This window comes from Carcharhinus amblyrhynchos, chromosome 14 (genome assembly GCF_965287045.1).
Source record: "Carcharhinus amblyrhynchos chromosome 14, sCarAmb.v2.hapA, whole genome shotgun sequence".
Taxonomy (NCBI): Eukaryota; Metazoa; Chordata; class Chondrichthyes; order Carcharhiniformes; family Carcharhinidae; genus Carcharhinus; species Carcharhinus amblyrhynchos.
The window spans coordinates 62,383,422-62,406,449 of NC_137337.1; the positions used below are offsets into that span (position 1 = coordinate 62,383,422).

At 39.7% G+C, this 23,028-nt stretch overlaps 1 protein-coding gene across 5 annotated transcripts in view; it reads left to right on the forward strand.

Annotated features, from left to right (window-relative positions):
* The window catches only part of LOC145352735 (regulator of microtubule dynamics protein 3-like), a 315,582-nt gene that overhangs the window by 64,216 nt on the left and 228,338 nt on the right, over positions 1 to 23,028 (forward strand). For all 5 annotated transcript variants that reach the window (XR_013888574.1, XR_013888575.1, XM_080202997.1 and 2 more), the window contains exon 6: positions 6,052 to 6,112. Coding sequence is in view for 3 of the 5 variants with exons in the window: in XM_080202997.1 (XP_080059123.1) it covers positions 6,052 to 6,112 (61 nt within the window). In the remaining 2 variants the exon portion in view is untranslated. The remainder of the gene's footprint in view (positions 1 to 6,051; positions 6,113 to 23,028) is intronic.

Genomic DNA, 23,028 nt, shown 5'->3' on the forward strand with positions numbered 1-23,028 from the left:
CTTCAGCTTGGGCTCACACTGATTGTGCTTGAGCTTGTCCCTTAATGAGACAAATGGGGAGAGTGTAGGCAGTGTGTGTGGTGGATCAAATGGTAATGATGCCTGGCATGTGTGGTTGGTGAGCAGGAGCAGGGATGTGAGAAGGAGGGGATCCACTGGGCGGTGGGGGGGAGCGGTCCTTAAAGTAAGTGCTGGGACCGTGTCAGGTGGCTGTGAGTGAGCTCCGCATGAAAGTGTGATGGGTGTGTTGATGGGTGCTGACGAATGAAGAGTCACTTGGCCTGACTGCATGAAGAAGGTAATTCATTTTCATCCTGCACTAGATTCATAAGAATGTAAGAACATAAGAAATAGGAGCAGGAGTAGGCCGCCTAGCCCTTCGAGCCTGCCCACCATTCAATAAGATCATGGCTGATCTGAAGTGGATCAGTTCCACTTTGCTGCTTTCTCCCCATAATCCTTAATTCCCCTGTCTATCAGAAACCTATCTACCCGTGACTTAAATATATTCAGCGAGGTAGCCTCCACCACTTCAATGGGCAGAGAATTTCAGAAATTCACCATCCTTTGAGTGAAGAAGTTCCTCCTCAACTCTGATCTAAACTGCCCCCCCTTATCTTAAGGCTGTGCTCTCTTGTCCTGCTATCCTTTCTAAATGGGAAGAATCTCTCTACCTCTACCCTATCTATCCCCTTCATTATCATATATGTCTCTATAAGATCCCCCCCTCAGCCTTCTAAACTCCGAGTACAGACCCAGTCTATTCGGTCTCTCTTCATAGGCTAACCCCCTCAGCTCCAGTATCAGCCTAGTGAACCTTCTCTGCACCCCCTCCAAGGCCAATATATCCTTCCGCAAGTGCGGCGACCAAAACTGCACACAGTATTCCAGCTGCGGCCTCACCAGTACCCTGTACAGTTGTAGCAAAACCTCCCTGTTGTTATATTCTATCCCGCTATAAAGGCCAACATTCCATTCGCCTTCTTGATTACCTGCTGCACCTGCAGACTGGGTTTTTGCGATTCGTGCACAAGGACCCCCAGGTCCCTCTGCACCGTAGCTTGCTGCAGCTTTTTGCCTTTTAAATAATAATCCCTCCTACTATTATTTCTGCCAAAGTGGATAACCTCACACTTGCTAACATTATACTCCATCTGCCAGGTCCTCACCCACTCACTCAGCCTATCCAGATCTCTCTGCAGACTTTCTGCGCCTTCCACGCAATTTGCTTTTCCACTCATCTTTGTGTCATCAGCAAATTTCATCACCCTACACTCAGCCCCCCTCCTCCAGATCATTTATGTAAATGGTAAACAGTTGAGGCCCCAGCACCGATCCCTGCGGCTCTCCACTAGTCACCAACTGCCAACCAGAATAGCACCCATTGATTCCAACTCTCTGCTTCCTATTAGACAACCAATCCTCTATCCATGCTAACACCTTACCCCCAACTTCATGCACCCTAACCTTTTGCAGCAACTTTTTGCGAGGCACCTTATCAAACGCCTTTTGGAAATCTAAATCACCACATCCACCGGTTCCCCTCTGTCTACCACACTAGTCACATCCTCATAGAAATCCAATAAATTCGTTAAGCACAACTTACCCTTAACGAATCCGTGCTGCGTCTGCTCGATCAAACCATTCTTTTCTAGGTGCCTCGCTATTTCTTCTTTGATGAAGGATTCTAGCATTTTTCCAACTACAGACATTAAACTAACCGGCCTATAATTCCCTGCCTTTTGTCTGCTACCTTTTTTAAACAGCGGCGTAACATTAGCCGTTTTCCAATCTTCCGGCACTTCCTCAGAGTCCAGCGAATTTTGATAAATAAATACTAAGGCATCCGCTATCACCTCTGCCATTTCTTTCAGAACCCTGGGATGCAGTCCATCCGGTCCCGGGGACTTGTCTACCTTCAGTCCCGTTAGGCTATCAAGCACTACCTCTCTAGTGACAGTAATCACATTAAGGCCCTCCTCTCCGACCATCCTTCTACTTTAATATCCGGCAAACTATTCGTGTCCTCCTCCATGAAGACCGAAGCAAAAAACTTATTTAAAGCCTTAGCCATTTCCTCATCGCCCACCGCTAAATCCCCCCCCCCCTCATCCTCCAAGGGTCCAACATTCACTCTAGCCATTCTCCTCTTTATATATTTGTAAAAACTTTTACTGTCATTTTTTATAATTAGAGCTAGTTTAGCTTCATACTCTATCTTTCCTTTCTTTATCACCTTCTTGGTCATTTTTTGTTGATTTTTAAATCTTTCCCAATCTTCTAATTGCCCACTATTTTTAGCCGCTCTGAACGCATCAGCTTTTAATTTAATACTCTCCTTATTCCTGTCCTCTTATGTAGTGAACTAGCATTCATGATCACAGCCACTGCCTCCCTTGCAGATTTCATAACGTTTCTGGTAGATTGCCATTTGAGGTCATAAGATGCTACGTCTCTGTACCATCCCATCCAGCATCTTGGCTAGGACACTCTGACAATTGTGGGACTGTCTCCCAGGCTGTCATCTCTCTATTGGACTTTGAAAAAATGCTGGAGAGGCGATTGGAAGGTACCCCAATCCTCTCCCTGATCGCTGAGCTCGTGTGATATTGGGGTGAGTGAGTCAAAGGTAGACTGCCACCAAGCTGAGCGTGAAATTTAGGAATTTTTAAAAAGTGGTTAAAGGAAGTGATTTTTCTCACTGTTGATGCTGGCAGGATTCTCACCCATTTCTTTGCTGAAACTGACACTTTGAAGAAAACATCTGAAGATTCCGTCCTTGATGTATGAAGTAAGCATATAGTTTGAAGAATGGAGTGAGATTGCACCTTATAAATATTCTGTCAGATTCTACCCACTGCCCATAGTTTTGTATAACAGTTGTTACACAATACTTGGTAATAATATTATAGAAGCCCTACAGTGCAGAAAGAGTCCATTCGGCCCATCAAGTCTACACTGACCACAAACCCACCCAAGCCCTATTCCCATAACCGCTCTCATTTACCCTACTAACCCCCCGACACAACATTAATTTAATATGGCCAAACAACCTAACTCGCACATCTTTAGAGTGTGGGAGGAAACCAGAGCACCCAGAGAAAATCCACACAGGAAGAATGTGCAATCTCCACACAGGCAGTGACCCATGGCCAGAATTGAACCTAGGTCCCAGAGCTATGAAGTGCTAACCACTGTGCTACGGTGTCACCAGTGTATTTGCAACCTGTTAAAACCAAAATTATATTGACGTACAGAGTAGTCTAATAAGGTGGACATGGCATTATGGGAAAGAAAATAGTTACCAGCCTGCCTCTGACTTTCCAGCCTATGTGAACTTACACTAAGCCATGACTCTGTTATCTGTGTATAGCTTTGCATTGGTCTTATTTATCTATCAGCCCTGGGGTGTGGTATATTAAATTCCTTTTGTCCAATTCCACAGCTCCCCCCACCCCACCCCACCCCACCCCACCCCAATAGTACAAATCTCTGCTGATTCTCTTTGCTCTCAGCTCTGACAAAGGGTCTCCTAGACTCAAAACGTTGGCTCTATTCTCACTTCACAGATGCTGAGATTTTCCAGCATTTTTTGTTTCAGATTCCAGCATCCACAGTATTTTGCTTTTATCTTTGATAAGCTACTGTTGCGTTCCTTCGACACAGACTGATACTCAGCACTAAATATTTAAAAACTTTATCCTTATTGCTATTTATTTTTAAAATTGATCTTTTTCTACTGAACAAAGAAAACTAAGATGGCTATTAGTCACCTGATCACAGAATTGGCTCTCTGTCTAGTACTACCCAGGAGTTTCAAGGACAAAATATTTTTCAATTTCTGGAATGTCACTTGTCATTACACCTAGACAGCTACTAACAGGCTCTCAAAGGAAACTGTGGGGATGTAATTAGCAAGGTTGGGTTATCAAATGCTAGTGGAGTCTTTGGGTCTGCTGAGACAATGACTTCCAACATGTCCTCAACATAAGTAGCCCCCCGCCACCAGTTCAACAACCAATGACTGAGAAATTATCAATCCCAGATACTGGATAGATATCCCTTTTGAAATCATTGTGGAGAAAGAAGGGCAATTGATCCAAGCCTCCAGCCTTTTGGACAGTTTATTATCACACCTCAGGCCTTCTCAGCCAGATTGCAGTTTAACATCATAGATAAAAGCAAAATACTACGGATGTTGGAATCGGAAATAAAAACAGAAAATGCTGGAAAATCTCAGCAGGTCTGACAGCATCTGTGAGGAGAGAATAGAGCTAACATTTCAAGTCTCAATGACCCTTCATCAGAACAAGCATTAACTAACTAGATAGAAGCCAACCACCAGGCTGGTAAGCAACCTCAACTCCAGAAAACCGGTTTGATTCTAAAAGTCTCTGATCAAAGCCTACCAAATGTTCTTAACACAGAAAAACTTATTGTGCTACAGCATCATTTATTTTAAGGATTTTTGTATAGTTTAATCAGCGAGAGGCACACCAAAGGAAACCTCACGATGAAGAAAAAATCCTTAGGCTCTGACTTTGAATGCTGGAATTCACTGAACTAATATTCATTTTTCTGTGATCCTTAGACTGTGAAACTTTTTTCTATCTCTCTTTACTGTGTGAATGTTCAGAGTGGAAAGTGATGAACACACCTTCTTTTGGGCTTTGAATGTGTAAAGTAAACTACCTGAGTTAATCCTAACTTGAGTTTGCTATGGATTATTAGTACAGTTTGATCACAAAAAACCAAGCGATTGGGAACATGCTTATTCTTGGCTCAAAATGCCTCCTGTTTGTGAACATACAATATGAAGAAATCAGTGCAGTTTGAACCTATTTGCAACCTTTGTATCACTCTCCTGTGCAAGCTTTATGTTTAGTAGACTCATGATTAAGATTGGATCTTGTAGCATTGGAGATAAATAAAGATTGATAGCAAACATGCTGAATAAAGAAAATCATTAAGAGTTGATGGTAGTTGCTCTGATTCATGGAAGGTGGGAAACGTTCCGCAGAGCTCAATGTTGGGACCACATTATATAAATTATTTTGACTTGTAAATCAGAGATACAATATTAAAATTGTGGATAGGAATATAAGTAGGCCATTCAGCTCCTCAAGCCTGTTTCACTATTTCATATGATCTTCTGTGAGCTGTCTACAAATCAACCTTACTCAACCTTAACACCCATGGCTAGCAAAATCTATTCATCTCGGATGTAAAATTATTAATAGAGGTAGCATCTCTTGCTTTTTCAGTGCATGAGATCCACACTTTTACTGTGTTTATGTGAAGAGATATTCCCTAGCGATTCAACATCACATTCAGGGGATTTAACTCCCTGCACTGGGATCCTCCCCCTTTGCCTGGAACAGACCTATGTCAGAATAGGCATGTCTTCAGTTTTTATAGTTTTCTGTCAGGTAAATACACAGTGGTGTAACCTCCATCAAATTTTCTAATAATCATGAATCGTAACAATGACTGGGAGAGCTCTGGACATCAAAATCATGAAAAATGTAGGACTCAGAAGGAGTCTATTTGTTCCATCATGTTCATGCTCATATATTTTTATCTAAATGTATGTTTCGGAGTTTGACAGTCTCAATAAGCAGTGATTCCAACTCTCAATTTAAAAAAAAGAGTAGAACTGATTTTGGTCAATTTAGATTTGAGGAGCACCACTAGATAGCGGTGTTTTTACCAGGAAGAATTTTTAATAATTAAAACTATATATTTTTTAAGCAACATAGATGTCAGCCAATACTAAGTTGCTTTGAAGCTCAATGTAAGCTTCATTTTTACTGTACCATTTTGCTCAATTTTATTTCTTCAGTAATTTAACAGCAGTGAGTTTGGAAACAAAGGGAGTCTTTATTAATGAAGCATGAAAGGTTTGTTCTTTTTGTCAGATGATCAGTACGTGTATAATCCACTATTGGAGGCTGCCATAATCTGGGATTAAATGAGTTTGGGAATGATGAGTTGGCTGGTATGTTGTTACACTTCTAATAAATGTCTGCTGTCTTGTTTTTTTTCTCTCAGGAAAACAGGAGGCGGAAACTGGCCTTCAGCAAGATAATTCAAATGCCGAGTGCCACAAGTGGTATGTACTAATCTCTCAGCACTGGGGAAATATGACATTTAATGGCATGTTCAAAACTCATGAATCAATCTCCAGGAAGTGGTTCTGTGTCAGTTCAGGGGTTAGCTGCATAACTTGTAGTTTTCATAAACAACACAGCAATATCTATGGTTTGAATTCCATCTAGTACCATAGTTTCACAAAGTGACCTCCTGATGAGAGTTTGCCAAATCCCAAATTCTGACACCTGGGTGTAGTGTATATATCTCATGGCTGTGAAATGGATGAAAACAATTGGTTTTTCCATTAATGGGATACAGTACATGATTAATTTATTGCAAAGATTTTGTTGAATACATTTACTAATCTTCTGAATAATTTAAATGGCTTTTTCATTAAGCATGAGTGTTGTACATTTTTGGAAAGTTGATTTACTGTAGAATGAGAAGACATTAGCTACAATTTCTTTTCACTTTCACTGCCCCATTCTCTCACCATTTATTTAAAATAGCCATAGTTATAAGTTGAATATAAGGAGGAATACACCTTTGAATTGCTTTGCCACAGCTTTTAGGAAAGCTGACATTTAGGACAAACAGCTGGAAAGAGGTGTTCAGCTGAAACTAGTTACAAATCAATCCATGGCTTCTCTGTAGAGTCACTATCCTTTTCATCCCTTAGAAGCCAATATTGAATTGTCTGCATGTTTTACAAAGAAACAGTGCTGAGAATACTCTCAGAAGCGTGTTGTATATTGTGACTGTTCATTTGCAACAATACCAATTATCATTATCCAGAACTGAGGTCAGCCAGCTCTAAATAGCTATAATTACATTTTATGTGTATCCTATTAATCCAGCCTTCTCTTATGTAAGTGTATGTACATCAATAAAATAGTGCTAATGTCAACTACTCAGCCTTACACATTTGATTTTGAATGTAGCTGAATATTGTTTCTGAAGTTTGGTTCCAGTTATTCTTGTACTTTACTGTATATAATTGATCTATGGCCATTTCTTTAATGGTTACCAGATCAAACGTTGTATTTTATCGCACTTACCATTGATTCGAATCTATATATTTCATGATGTGTTTGCATCATATTTTTTTGTGGTGCTTTTCCTAATTTTGGAATTTAGTTAATTTTAAATCAAAATTGTGTGAATTCAAATACAGAAAAAGGGTTGTGACAGGGAACATCTGACTTCACACATGCCAATTTGGGTTGATTTCTGTTTATTCATGTTCTATTTTAAAGTAAAAAGGATATGATCTTATCAAAATCCAAGTTTATTTAAAAATTAAAAATTATTTGGCAGAGTTACCGCACGCTCTATTTCTTATTCATTTCCCATCAATCCCCCAGTCTGTTGTTTGCTATTCCTGACCGTTTTTATTGGCAAGCTCAGTGACTCTTGTGACTCTGACTCTGTGTGGTTATTTCTAGAATTAAGATTCAGATCTATAGTGTGTGGCCAAATTTTGTTCTGAGCAAAAAGGGTCAGTTCTCGAACAAAAAGAAGCAGCAACATATGCTGAGCCTCATGCAGTTTACAGAAAACACACCTAGTACTTCTTGTTGGACCAGTCCCTCTGATGCTGGGTATCATACAATAATAATTTCTTTTTGCCAATCTAATAAGGCTTTTTTTCAGCTAAAGAGATCACTTCTTACTAGTTTTCATCATTCTCTGGCTTTTCATGAAGCCCCTTTAATGATTACATACATCATACAAAATAAATCAATTTTCATGGTGTTACAGCTAGTTGAAGCTGGATAAACAAGTTGCATGACCAAAAAGGACTAAATTTACATTAATGGTTTGCCTTTTTATTGCCCTGTTATGGAAGTCGGTTTTATCTATTGAACTTCATATCCCCTCACTTGACCAGCCCTATTATCACTTATCACTTTTAGTCATTTTTTTATTCACTCATTGGATTTGAGTATCATTGGCAAGGCTGGCAGGTATTTCCCACTTCTAATTGCCCTTGACAAGATGCTGGTGAGTCACTTGCTTGAAAGGTTGCAGTCTGTGTGGTCCTTTTGGGAGGGGGGCGGGTGGGGGGGTGCAGTGGAGGAGGGTGGTGGTGAGGGGGTTGGTTTCCAAGACTTTGGTCCAGTGATAAGGGAGGGATGTTAATGTTGTCCCAAGTCAGGATGGTGCGTGGTTTGGAGATGGTTGTAATCTCCTTGTCATGCTAGGTTATAACAGCTCTAGGCTTAGGTGGATGCTGTTGAAGAAGCCTTGGCTAGCTTATTCAGAAAAGCTATAGATATTACATACTGATGCCATGGTGCACTAGTGGTGAGAAAGCAGATGGATAGGTGCTTATCAAGCCAATTGTATTATCCTAGATTGTGTTGTGCTTCTTGAGTGTTGTTGGAGACAAACTTATCCAGCCAAGTGGAGGATATTCCAATTCACTCCTAATTTGTACATTGTAGATGATGGAAAGTCTTTTAGTTGTTGAATGAGCCATTTATTACAGAATGCAGATTCTGGCTGGTTCAAACACCCACAGTATTTGTTTGGCTCGTCCAACTAAGTTCTCATTAGTGGGAACCCCCATATTGCTGATTATGGAGGGATTCAACAATGGTTGTGCCCATTGAATGTAAGCAAGGTGGTTAGACTCTCTTGTTAGAGATTTTCAATGCCTGACACTTGTATGACATGAAGGTTACCACTTATCTGCCCAAACTTGGATGTTGTCCGTTTTGCTGCATGCAAGCATGAACCAGTTCATTATCTGAAAAATTGCAAATTGAGCTGAACACTGTACAATCATTATAACTATCTCACTTTTAACCTTATGCTGAAGGGAAGACCATTGATGGAGCAGCTGACGATGATTGTGTCCTGAACAAAATCAACCACAACCATCTTCCTTTGTGCTCAGTGTTACTCCAACTAGTAGAAAATATTCCTGTGTTTCCTGTTGACTTCAATTGATTAGGGCTCCTGGTGCCACATTCAGTCACTCACCTCACCTCTTTCAGGATTTTGGTTATTTTGTCCATGTTTGGACCAGTTCTGTAAGGAGTCCTGCAACTAAGTGGGCCTGACAGAACCCAACTGAGAATAGGTGAGCAGATCATCTCATCTAGAGTTTAATCCTTGCAGTGATGCCACAAGCAAAATACCTCAGGATGTATACAATGACTTAGTTGTGTTAGCTGCCAAAGATGGTGATTTTGATGGTTTTAAAAAATGTTACCATTGTGCTTCATACTATCCTCATGGAATTATTTCAATAAATAAAACCTGACATCCTAATTTAATTTGAACAGCCATTTTTTTGTCTTATTTCAAAATAGAGACCTCCTACTTGCAGTTCACTTTTTAGACTTGGCCTGTAAGTTGATTTTCATTTTTGGGAGGAGTTTTCAAAGCTTTAAAGATGGACTTTATTTAATTATTCACCATCATTCTTAATCAGATGTAACATGACTCCAGAGCTTTCATTTGACCTCTTGATGTGGAATCACTGAGATGTGTTGTCGTATAGTCTGCTGCATCTTCTGCTCAGCATGCATGTGGACCCATGTTGTAGTTTCACTATGTTGGCATCTGACTGCAGATAAAACTGGTGTTTTAAGGGAAATGCTGGTCTATGTGATTACAAATTGCAGAGGAATACAACTCTGCTGCTGTCAATAGCCCATGGCATCTCATGGATGACCAGTTTTGAATTACCAATCCTGTTTGAATGTAACATGATGATAGCACCATGGAACACAGTGGAGGTGTCCTCAGTGAAGACGAGACAATTTCTACAAGAACTATCAAGTCGTCATTTCTACCAGTACTATTATGAGTAGATGCATCTGCAATAGGTAAATTGATGCAGATGCCAGTAGATTTTTCCCTCAAGTTGGGGAGTTTTGTTACTTAATCCAGTAGCTATATCCTGTACGACACGACCAGCTGAGTCAATGGTGAGCTATCCTTGGTGATGGACATTGAAATCTCTTTCCCAAAGTATGGTCTGTGTTCTTACTGCCCTTACTGCCTCCGCCAAATGGTGTTCAACATGGAAGAATCCTGATGTTTCAGTTGGTTGCCCTAGGAAGAGTGACTGAATGAATTGGGTCTATATTCTCTGGAATTTAGAAGAATGAGAGGTGATCTCATTTAAAACGATAAGGTTCCAAATGGATGAAAAGAAAAATATTCAGCAGGTCTAGCAGGGTCTGTGGAGAGAGAAATAGAATTGACTTTTGGATTCAAATATTGCTGTGCTGCTTCAAAAGGAGCTTTTTTTTATTCATTCAATGGACATGGCTGTCACTGGCTGGCCAGCATTTATTGTCCATCCCTGGTGACCCGAAGACAGCTGAGAGTCAACCATATTGCTGTGGCTCTGGAATCACATGTAAGCTGGACCAGGTAAAGATGGCAGATTTCATTCCCTAAAGAATGTTAGTGAACCAGGTGGGTTTTTCTTACAATCAACAATGGTTTCATGGTCATCAGTAAATTCTTAATTCCAGATACTTTGATATGGTGGACGCTGACTCTTTTCCCCTAGATAGGGAATCTAGAACTGAGGGGCACATTCTGAGGATAAGAGGCAGGTCATTTAAGATTGAAATTAGGGAAATTTCTTAATTCAAAGAGTTGTGAAGTTGTGGAATCATTTACCCCAGAGGATTTTGGATGCTCCATCATTGAATATATTTGAGGCTTTGATTTTTGGTTTCTCAGGGAATCTCAGGATATGGGGAGCAGACAGGAAAGTGAAGTTGATGCAAAAGATCAACCATGATCATGTTGATCATGGCAAAGCAGACTTAATGGGCCTGGTGGTCTACTTCAGCTCCCATTTTTATGTTCTTGCGTTCTTTCAAAAGAGGGTAGGAGGTAGTAATCAGGATATTTCTTCGCTCATATTTATGCCACGTGGCTTCATAAGATTTAGCGTCAGTTTTGAGAATTCCTAGAGCCATTCAACTGCAGTACTGTGCCGCTCTGTTGATCTGCACTGCCAATGGGTTTGGACCTAACCAGGGATGATAAAGGAGAAGTCTGATTCATCAACTGAAAATGATGATTCTATGAGTATGATTGTCAAGTTGTTGCTGGACAGATGTGTGGGACAGCTCTCTCAATTTTGACACAAATGCCCAGGTCTGAGTATAGAGCCATTTGCAGGGTTGACTTGTGCCTTTGTTATACTTGAGTCCAATGCCTTGGTTGAACCTGAATAGATCCTCTTGCTTTACAATTATACTTCTCTCTAGTTGATTGATACAACTAAGTGGCTTGCTGGATCATTTTATAGATTGTGACATGATGCGCTGAATGACCACCTACTATTTCATAGATTTTCTGTTTCTTATCACATTGCAGTGGGTTTGAAATCACAAGTAGGTTAGCCCGGGTAATGACTGGAGGTTTCCTTTCCTGCGGGACTTTATTGAACCAGTTGAGTTCAAAACATTAATCTGTCTTAAGTCTATTCAAATACAAATTGACTGACTGTCTATCATTTCAATCATTTTGAATTTCTATTTCAGATTTCTAACGTTTGCAGCTTTTTATTTATACCAATTATTTTTAGTTGTACTTGATTTCTGCCACTAGATGCCACCAGTGCACTATGTAAATATATTGGCATCACCTGGTGTCAGGAATTACTCACTACACCTGCTTCATGCAGTATCACTGCCAGTGAACTGAAATCTTCCATTAAAGTGTGGCTTGGACTTCAGGACCAGTCGAATTTTCAACCCCTGTTCATTCCAGATTTGAGTGAAGAGATATTCATCATTTCATATCATTACAAATGGCTATAATATTCCCTTCACTACAGAGTTTCATTGCAGCTTGAGCTTGCATCAATCGTGCCAGATTTGGGACCATAACTAATTGTTTAGTGAGCTTTCAGTTAGTTTCTTAAATTGTGAAACAAGTATTTTGAAGGAATTCAGTTGTCTTTGAGCATAGCTACTGTCTTAATGCATAATGCAAGGCCCACATGCCGTTAGTTTGAAGATGAGATTGAAAGGAAGAGAGAGCTCTCCTGCTCGTCTGTGAAATAACGCCAGGGGACCTTTAATGTCCACCTGAGAAGGCAAATGGAGACTCACTTTTAACATCCCAGCTGCACAGCACTCTCCCAGAATTTCACAGGAGTGTCTGTCTGGATTTGTGCTCAGGTCTTCCATGGGACATGAATCCATAACCCTTTGACACTCTTGTATTGGCATAAATACTGATTTGCGTGCAGTTCTGGTTTTCAAGATGCCGTATGTGCAGCTTTCCTGTAATCTTCTGAAAATTATTTCCTGTTAGTAACATTGAAATCACATTACTTGAAGACATTAAAACTCTCTTGTGACATACTTGAACATTCCAGATAACAGCAAACAAGAGAAGTTAAAAATATAAAATAAAAGGAGTGAGTGATTTTACAGCTGTGATTAAAACGTGTGGTTTGGACAGCCTGCCTAATTTCTAGTAGGTATAGGCACTAAATTAAGAAAATTCCTTGGAGAGGCTTAGAGACAGATGGAAGAAAAATCACATTAGATAGTTCTGTTCTGAAGGAGCTTTATTGTTCTATCTGGCCTGAAAGTGCCTGATGTTGGTATTCGATTCAGAAATTCCTCAGAGCTGGTCCACTATTGGAAAGCATTGAGAAGCAGACTCTATTAATGCAAATAAAGTGCAGGAAATTTAATAGGTACCTCATCACTTTTGACAAGCCAGACAAAGAAATATCTGTGAAGCCAACGTAGTTTCTCTTCATCAGTTTGACTGCACAATGAAGTGTTCCTGTTACAGCCTTGCTGAATAATTTGGTATTCTATATACAGAGCATATTGTGTGTCAATTATATGAGATCAAACTACATGCAATACCAATCTCATGTATGATAGCCTGCTACCTGAGGGAGTCTGCTGTTTATTTGAAATACTTTTAGTTTGGGGAATAATATGTTAAATGTACATCTTAATAAAGACATGAGTAGAAATAATTAACTTTGCATTATTGCATTTTTGAGCATGAAAATTGAATTAAGGCATGTCCCCCGTACCTTTTTAATCAAAATTTATTTCAAGATCCCAGGTAGGTACAGATAGTCCTCTGTAACAGAAGAGCCTAGAATTAATGCCCAAGACAGTATTGAATTTATTGATCCCTTTTGCAGTGGGGGTCACATTGAAAATAATCAAATAAAAAAAGGGAAACTGCCAGATAGGTCTTGATACTCATTGCCATCTCTCTGTTTGAGATGATTTGCATAGGTGAAAGATTCCCAAATGGGAGGGTGGATGGGGGAGAGTGACATATAGTAAAAGGGGTGGCATGGTTATTAGCAGCATAAGGACACATAGATTTTGCATCTCAAAGTTCAAAACTATCAGTGCACACTGCCAAACCATACACCATATCAGCATCTCCCAGCTCCCACACCTATCGAATTAGTGTGAGTGCAACACTTGGTGTTCAATAATTTTGAATAGAGTAATTTAATGTGTAAAATTGTGGATGTTGACACTAGAGGAGGAACAAAAGAGCCAGGTGAAAGATAAATAAGAAACATGACCTTTTCTTCTTGGACTGAGGGTTCATCTTTGCTGGGTCTGGTGAAAATCATCACTGTGTCCCCTTTAAAGAAGAGAATTCACATTAGACATTAACCTCTAAAGGGAAGCTTTGCAAAAGGAGCCTGTGGCATAGACATTGGGTATGTAAAGGACAGAGCAGTGCCAGAATGGCTGCCAGGGTCAAATAACCCGTTAGCACCTAGAGTTCACAGTGAAGAAATGCTGTGTGAAAAAGGGCACTAGAATCGTAGAATCAAAGAATCCTATAGTACAGAAGGAGGCCATTCAGCCCATCAAATCTGCACTGACCACAATCGCACCCAGGCCCTATCCCCATAATCCCATACGTTTACCCTAGGTAGTCCCACTGACACTAAGAGGCTATTTAACACAGCCAATCCACCTAACCTGCACATCTTTGGACTGTGGGAGGAAACTGGAGCACCCAGAGTAAACCCACGCAGACATGGGGAGAATGTGCTGCGTTTGCACAGACAGTGACCCACGCTGGGAATTGAGCCCAGGTCCCTGGTGCTGTGAGACAGCAGTATTAACCACTGTGCCACCGTGCCACCCATTATTGAGCATGAAAACTGAATTGAGGCATGTCCCCCGCACTAGATGATTTCTAACTTGAAACTGTACTATACCCAAGGATGATGCATTATCATCAGAGCAAGAAGCTTAAAGGAAAACAACGGGAACCAAGGGGAAAGTTTTCAGGTTAGCTTTTGTCATGTCCTAGGAAGACTTTGATAAATAAGGGTGATCCAAAGTCACTGGAGTAATGTTAATAGAGCAAGTTATTGTCAGTTTAATTCTATTATCTGACATATCTCTTTAAGGCCTGCTTTTCCCTTCAATTCGTTACTGTAAAAATGTTCTGCTTATGTTATTGAAATTTAGTAATGAAAGTTAATTACTGACAAAAATGTGATAATCATTCTGTTTTTTATAAGGTAAGCAATCAAATCATGACATTCAAGTTGCACATACATGATGAAATTCTTTGAGTTTGGAAAATAATATGTTTTATTCATATCTGTGGAAGAAATATTACTGTGGAATGATGTTAATACTGGTTATGAAAACACAGTTAGTCTTCACTTTTAGTCACCCCACTTAATGGTTTGTTTAAAAGTCATTGATTTGTGTCAGCATTGGAGTTGTGTGTTGGCATCAGAATTGCACGTCAGAGTTGTGTGTAGCTGTCAAAATTGTGTGTCAGCATCAGAGTTGCATGTTGACATCAGTTTTGTGTTGGTGTTGGAATTGAGAGTTGCAATTGCGCATCATTATTGCAGATTGACATACAGTACATGAATAGAAATCCTATTGGCATGAATCTTTGCAAATTCAGACAAAGAATATTGGAAATCCATCTGAAGGTGGTTGAAGTGCCTAGGTAGCCATCTGTGGCACAGGATTGAATGCTTTCTACAAAGGGTGAAAAATGCAGAGAAAGAAAATCGTTAGGGCAGCTGAGCAACATGTGCAGAGATATAAGATGTCAAAATGTAATGCAGCATTTCATGATTGAAAAGTTACCAAAAGATTTTTCAAAAATGCATTTAGCTGTAAAACTGGAAGAGCTGCAGAGGACAGAAGAAAACGCTTAGCGGTTAAGATTTCTGAACCTTACCAAGGAAAATATGGCTTTCTGTGAAGTTTAGGGAAATGTCAGAGGAAGCAAACTTAGAGGCTTCTCTTTAGCTTCTAATCATAGAGTCATAGCATAATCAAATTATGCAGCTCAGGAAGGAAGCCATTTGGTCTATCATGCTTATGCTGGCTCTTTGAAACAGTCATCTAACAATATATGGTCCCATTCCTTGTTCTTTCCCCATAGGCCTGCAATGTTTCCCTTTATGCAGTATTTATTATATATATTTAGTGACATATTGTATTTTGCAAGTTATTTTAGCTAGAAATTCATCGTGTGGTAAAGTATTTTGACTCATACATTGGTTTTTCCAATTTATTATTGAAATATATGGGAAACCATGATTTATTTCATAGAATCCCTACAGAGTAGAAGGAGGCCATTCAGCCCATTGAGTCTGCATTGACTACACTCCCACCTATTCCCATAAGCCCACAAAACCCCTGCTAAATCCCTGATACTAGGATCAATTTACCATTGCAAATCAACCTAACCTGCACATTTTTGGACTGTGGGAGGAAACTGGAATACCTGGAGGAAATGCATGCAGACATGGGGAGAACGTGCAAACGCCGCACAGTCACCCGAGGCCGGAATTGAACCCGGGTCCCTGACTCTGAGGCAGCAGTGCTAACCACTGTGCCACCTTTTTAGGAATGCAGCTACAATTTTAAGTGAGGACTTATTGTATGTACTATGTGGCTTTTCTGTCTGGTCTTCAGTTTAAAAACACTTTCAGTGTATTGCTCATTTATCAGTCTATTTTTAATTAGTGGGTGTCTGGAGTATTTTAGTTGGAGTATTCTACTCTGACTTTATTTAGACTTCCTGAATTTCCACAATGTTAGTTCCTTCTAAGAGTTTGTAGGATTGATAAATCAGTCTTTGTATAAAGCTCACGCTTCGATATTGCCTGCTTAATCAGAATGATGTCCTTGGGGAGGCTTTACACAAGAACAGTGAGGCAGGAATGACATTGCTTCATCAAACTGAAATCATAAAATCCAGATACTTAAAAAGAAAAGCAAAGAATGTTTGGGAAACTTTTTGCGAAACAAGGCTGAGTAATAAGAGAAGCCAGTATATGACTGGAACTCTGCTTCCCTTCAAATAACTTTGTGGAAACAATTGCCAACTTTGCTGGTTACATTTCACTTGCTTCAACCCAATAAGCAAATCTGAGTATTATGTGTGCAGACTACCTATACCTTTTATTTGTTAAGCTTAGTTTATAATCGGTGCTTCCATATAATGTATTGCTGAGGAGGGTGTTATATCCACAATATCTATTTTCCAGCAAAGGAAAATTTGCTTCCATGCCTTCTCTAGCTAAAAAAGGAAGCAGGACCTTTCAGACTTCAAAGTTCTACTGAGTGGTTTACTTATTTACAAATTGGAACTTATTTGGATCATCTGGCAATCAGATTAGCAGATCCTGCTGAAACGTGACTTTCCCTTAGAATTTATTCTAAACATTTATTTACTGTCAGTTTCTCATTCATTTATCGTTCTTCCAGTCTGAGCTCACTAGCTTTACGACAGCAGCCATACGATTGATTTTCCCCAGCATTTTATTTCAAATCTATCTTGAATGCAATTTCTATCTGCTCTACACCCAACTTCTTAACATTTACAATGTTCAATAAATGTTCCTGGAAGGCAAGAAATGATCATGAACTTGTGATGGAAAATTGACAGGTGAGTGAACGTTTGGCAGAAGACTAGATAATTCAAGCGTTTCAATTTTGAAGAGAAACAACCAAGAATGATGTCTTGGAGGAGTACTGTTGGAATATTATCCGTATGATGGAAAGAAACATACTCAAAATAACAAAACCAAATTTAGACTGATGTGAATTGATGAAATGTGACTGATTTAGGCACAGAGTGAAAAACATATTGAGTGATCAGGAAGATTATTGGATAGATTTTTAAAAGCAGAAAGTAGTTGAGAGCCAGAGGTGCTATAGAAGCACTTCAAGTGAGGCAGAGCTAGCTATAGGCTCTGCCAGCATGGGAGTAGAGGAAGCTGGGTACACACAAGGCTAACATCAAAGTAGTGGAAGACCTTGGTGCTAGGTAGAATATATGAACATAGGAAATAGGGGAAGGAGTAAACAATACAGTTCCTCAAGCCTGTCCTACCATTCAGTATAATCATGGCTGATTATTAGCCTTAACTGCACTTTCCCTCCTCCTGATATCCCATGATCCCCAGAGAAGCCAAAATTTGTCTATCGGACCCTTAAGTAGATTCAATGGTAGAACATCCACAACCATCTGGAGTAAGGCATGGTCCTTTTCACAACCCTTTTAAATGAAGACATTTCTCTTCATCTCAGTCCTAAATAATCAGCACCTTTATCTTGAGATTGTGCTCCCGTATTTTAGGTCCCCCATCCAATCAAGTTAATTCAGAATCTTGTATGTTCCAGTGAGACCACCTCTCGTTCTTTTAACTTCCAGAGGCTACAGTCCCAACTTAGCCTCTTATCCATAAAATACACTTATCCAGAAACCAGTCTAGTGAATCCTGGCTGCACATATATCCTTCCTTGAATATGGAGATCAGAATTGTATGCAGTACTCCAGGTTTTTTTTAAGTTTATTTATTAGTGTCATAAGTAGGCTTACATTGGCAATGCAATGGAGTTAAAGTGAAAATCCCCTATTTGCCACACTCCGGCACCTATTCAGGTACCCTGAGGGAGATTTTAGCGTGGACAATGCATCTAACTAGCAGGTCTTTCGGACTTTTGCTGTAATTCCTGTACAATTGTAGCAAGGCTTCCTTATTCTTAGTATTCTAATCCTCTTGCATTAAATCGAAATATGCCATTTAACTTCCTAATGGCTTGCTGTGTCTGCATGCTACTTTGTCTTCCTAAACAAGTACACCCAAGTCCCTCTGAATGTAAATTCTGTTTTATATTCTTACTTTAGTGAAGTGAAGAACCTCGCACTTTTCTACATTATATTCCATCTGCCATGTGGTTGCCCTCTCACATAATCAACGTATATCTCTTTGCATCCTCTGTGTCCTGTCAGTTTATATTCCTACATAGTTTTGTGTCAGCAGCAAATTTGGATACATTACTTTGGTCTCTTCATCTATGCCATTAATATAGATTATAAATAGCTAAGGGTGTAGCACTAATCCCTGTGGCACTCCACAAGTCATAGCCTGCCAATGTGAAAATGCCTCATTATCCCTATGCCCTGTTTCCTGTCTGTTAACCAATATATTATTCGCAACTCCATAAGCCCTTTATTCACGCATTAATTTTTTGTGTCGCATCTTATCAAATGTCTTTTGGAAATCCAACTTACAAGTTCCCATTTACCTATCCTAGCTACATCTTCAAAAAATTCTAATGAATTTGTAAAACATAATTTCCCTTTTGTAAAACCACATTGATTTTGTCTGATAATATTATGATTTTCTAATTGTGTTGTTAAGACTTCTTTAATAAGAGATTCCATTCTTATCCAACTGGCCAGTAGTTTGTTTCCTCTCTCCTTACATGAATAATGGACCTACATTTGCTAATGTCCAATCCATTGAATCACGGGAATTTTAGAAAATCGTAATCAGCACATCCCACCAAATCTGAATTATCTATTCTAAAACTGTAGGATGTAGGCCATTAGGCCCTGGGAATTTGTAGGATTTTTGTCCCATTAGTCTCTTCAATAATTTTCCTCTGCACATATTCATCACCTTAAATTCCTCATTAAGTTTTGCCCTGTGGTTACTCTCTGTTTCTGGTATATAATGTCTTTTATTATGAAGACATACCAAAATATTTTTTCAATGTCTCTGCTTTTTTCTCATTTCCCGAGATGATTTCTCCTGTCTCTGCCTCTAAGGGTTCAGTGTTTACCTTGGTTACTCTCCTCCTCCTTGTATACTTGTAAAAGCTCTTGCAATCTGTTTTTATATTCTTGGCTAGTTTACACTCATTCAATATTTCCCTTTTTATCAAGTTTTTGGTGGGCTCATGCTGATTTAGGAAGCATCCCAATCCTCAGGCTTGCCACTCTTTGAAAAATTCTATGGTTCTAATTTTAACCTGCTGTATCCTTATGTCCTTTAGTAAACCATAAATGGATCTTTGCTGAATTTTCAATTTTTAATGGAATATATTTTTGTTAAATGTTTTGAATTGTTTCTGAGTTAGTATACCGGTTAGTATATTTGCCCAATTAACCTTAAATGGCTCTCCCCACATCTATGGAATTGGCTTTGGTTAGTTTAAGGTTTTTGTTTCACACTAGAATATGTCATTTAATATGGAATTCAATTGTATTATGATCACTTTTCCCCAGCAAATCATCCACTGCTAGATTACTAAGTAACCCTGCTACATTGCACTGGATCAAAAATTGTTTTATTCCTAGTTTGTTTGGCAATATATTAAGGAGGAGGCAAGAAAAATTGTAAAACCACTGCTCTAGGTGAACCCTGACTACAGCACTGCACACACAATCCTACTTAAGTATTTTATTTGCTTTGTTAATTGCTGCTCCATAATGACTAACACTAAAATCTACAAATTCACTGGGACCCTCAACTATTTCAGTACTATATACATATACTTTGTTTTTCTTCTCTAGTGTATTTTACACCTGTCCATATTAAAATTTCTTTGCCACTGTTCAATTACATATTTTTGAAACTTGCTTAGTTGTCTTTGGCTTATTTCCAATTTGAATTGGCATTGCTGCAAGTTTGATCAGTTTTTCTGCAATTTATGTATTAAATCATTGACTTGAATTTGAAACAAATTTCAGGACACTCATTCTGTAATTCTCCTAATCTCAACAGTCTTTTCCTAGGTAAGTATTTACTTGGAGTTTGCACGTTCTCTTTGTGTTGCCTGGATTTCCTCTAGGTGCTCCACTTTCCTCCCACAGCAGGTTAGGTTGATCGGCCATCGTAAATTGCCTGTTAGTGTCAGGGGGACTAACAGGATAAATGTGTGATGCTATGGGGAAAGGGGCTTGGTGGGATTGTGGCCAGCGCAGACTTAATGGGCTAAATGGCCTCCTTTTGTATTTTAGGGATTCTGTGATTCACTGCTGCTTACAGTCAATTTCTTATCCATTCCCAGGCTTTTGATACATCTAGACTTTATTCACTTAAAGCTCTCCTGGATGGCCTACCATCTTTCACTCTCTATGAATGTGAGCATACTCAAACTTTTGTTATCCATATTTCATTCCAAGTCCCATTCACCTATCGTCCTTGTGCTTGCTATCCTGCATTGATCCCAGTCTAGTAACTGCTTAATTTTAAAATCCTCATTCTAATTTTTCAAGTCTCTTCATGGCTTTGCCCTTTCCCATCTCTATTACATTCTCCAGTTCTGCAATCTTCTCAGATCTCTGCACCCCTCCAATTCTGGCCTCTGCAGCACTCTTGAATATTTAATCCTTCCACCATTGGTAGCCATAGCTCTGCAGTTCTGTTCCCTAACCTCCCCACCATAACTCTTTCTCTTCCTTTAAGATGCACCTTAAAATCTATTTTTCTTGACTATGCCATTGGTCACCTGTCCTAGTAGCTCCTAATGTGGCTTGGTGTCAAATTTTGTTTGCCACATTATTACAAGGTACCTTGGGATGTTTTACTGTGTTAAAGGTGCAATATATATAATTCACGTTACTAACTCATGTTATTTTATCTTGGATTCTCACCACTTTAAATAGAAGCCATTTTCAACTGAAACTTGATGGGGTTTTTGAAACTTTGCCATGCTCTCTAGCTTTTCATAGTCAACTTGGAAGGTCACTACTCCAAAACAAAAGACCATAAGACACGAGAGCAGAATTAGGCCACTCGGCCCGTCAAATCTGCTCTGCCATTCAATCATGGCTGATATTTTTCTCATCCTCATTCTCTTGCCTTTATTAATCAAGAACTTATCTATCTCTGTCTTAAAGACCCTCAATGACCTGGCCTGCACAGCCTTCTGCGACAAACAGTTCCACAGATCCACCACTCTATGGCTGAAGAAATTCCTCCTCATCTCTGTTTTAAAGAATCATCCCTTTAGTCTGAGGTTGTGCCTCTGGTTCTAGTTTTTCCTACTAATGGAAACATTCTGTCCATGTCCACTCTATCCAGGCCTTGCTGCATCCTGTAAGTTTTCAGTAAGATCCTCCATCATCCTTCTAAACTCCAATGAGTACAGACCCAGCGTCCTCAACCGTTTCTCATACGACAAGCTCTTCATTCCAGGGATCATTCTTGTGAAGCTCCTCTGGACCGTTTCCAAGGCCAGCATAAGTTTCCTTAAGAACGGGGCTCAAAACTGGTCACGTTACTCCAAATGGGGTCTGACCAGAGCCTTATACAGCCTCAGAAGTACATCCCTGTTCTTGTATTCTAGCCCTCTCGACATGAATGCTAACATTGCATTTGCCTTCCTGACTGCTGAATGAACCTGCACGTTAACCTTAAGAGAGTCTTGAATAAGGACTCCCAAGTCCCTTTGTGCTTTTGATTTCTTAAGCATTTTCCCATTTAGAAAATAGTCTATGCCTCCATTCCTTCTTCCAAAACGCGTAATCTTACACTTTTCCACATTGTATTCCATCTGCCATTTCTTTACCCACTCTCCTAGCCTGTCCAAGTCCTTCTGCGGCCTCAATACTACCTGCCCCTCTATATATCTTTGTATCATCTGCAACCTTAGCAACAGTGCCTTTGGTTCCTTCTTCCAAATCATTAATGTAGTCCCAGCATTGACCCCTGAGGCACACTACTAATCACAGGCTGCCATCCTGAAAAGGATCCCTTAATCCCCATTCTCTACCCTTCTGCCAGTCAGCCAATCCTCTATCCATGCCAGGATCTTACCCTTAACACCATAGGCTCTTAACATACTTAACAGCGTCCTATGCGGCATCTTGTCAAAGGCCTTCTGGAAATCTAAATAAATAACGTACTCGTTCTCCTTTATCTAACTTCCTAGTTACCTCCTCAAAGAACTCTAACAGATTTGTTAGGCATGACCTCCCCTCGATGAAGCTGTGCTGACTCAGCCCTATTTTATCATGCACTTCCAAGTACTGCACAATCTCATCTTTAATAATGGACCTCAAAATCTTGCCAATGACCAAAGTCAGGTTAACCGGCCAATAATTTCCTGTTTGCTGCCTCCCTCCCTTCTTAAACAGTAGCGTTACATTAGCTACTTTCCAGCCCTCTGGGACCCTCCCTTGCCTGCACTGATTCTTGAAAGACCACCACCAATGATTCCATAATTTCTTCAGCTATCTCTTTTAGAACCCTGGGGAGTAGTCCATCTGGTCCAGGTGATTCACCCATCTTCACACCTTTCAGTTTCCCAGTACCTTCTCCTTAGTGATGGCCATTGCATTCACCTGTATCCCTTGATTCTCCTGGAGCTCTGGCATCCCACTGGTGTCTTCCACTGTGAACACTGATGCAAAGTAACTATTCAGTTCCCCTGCCATTTCTTTGTTTGCTATTATTATTTCTCCAGCCTCATTTTCCAGTGGTCCAATGCCAATTTTTGCCTCTCTCTTACCTTTTATATATTGAAAAAGACTCTTCCTAACTTCTTTTATATTGCTAGCTAGCTTACACTCATATTTCATCTTTTCCTCCCCCTTATTGCTTTTAGTCGGCCTCTGCTCGCTTTTAAAGACTTCCCAATCCTCTGGCTTCCCACTCATCCTCAC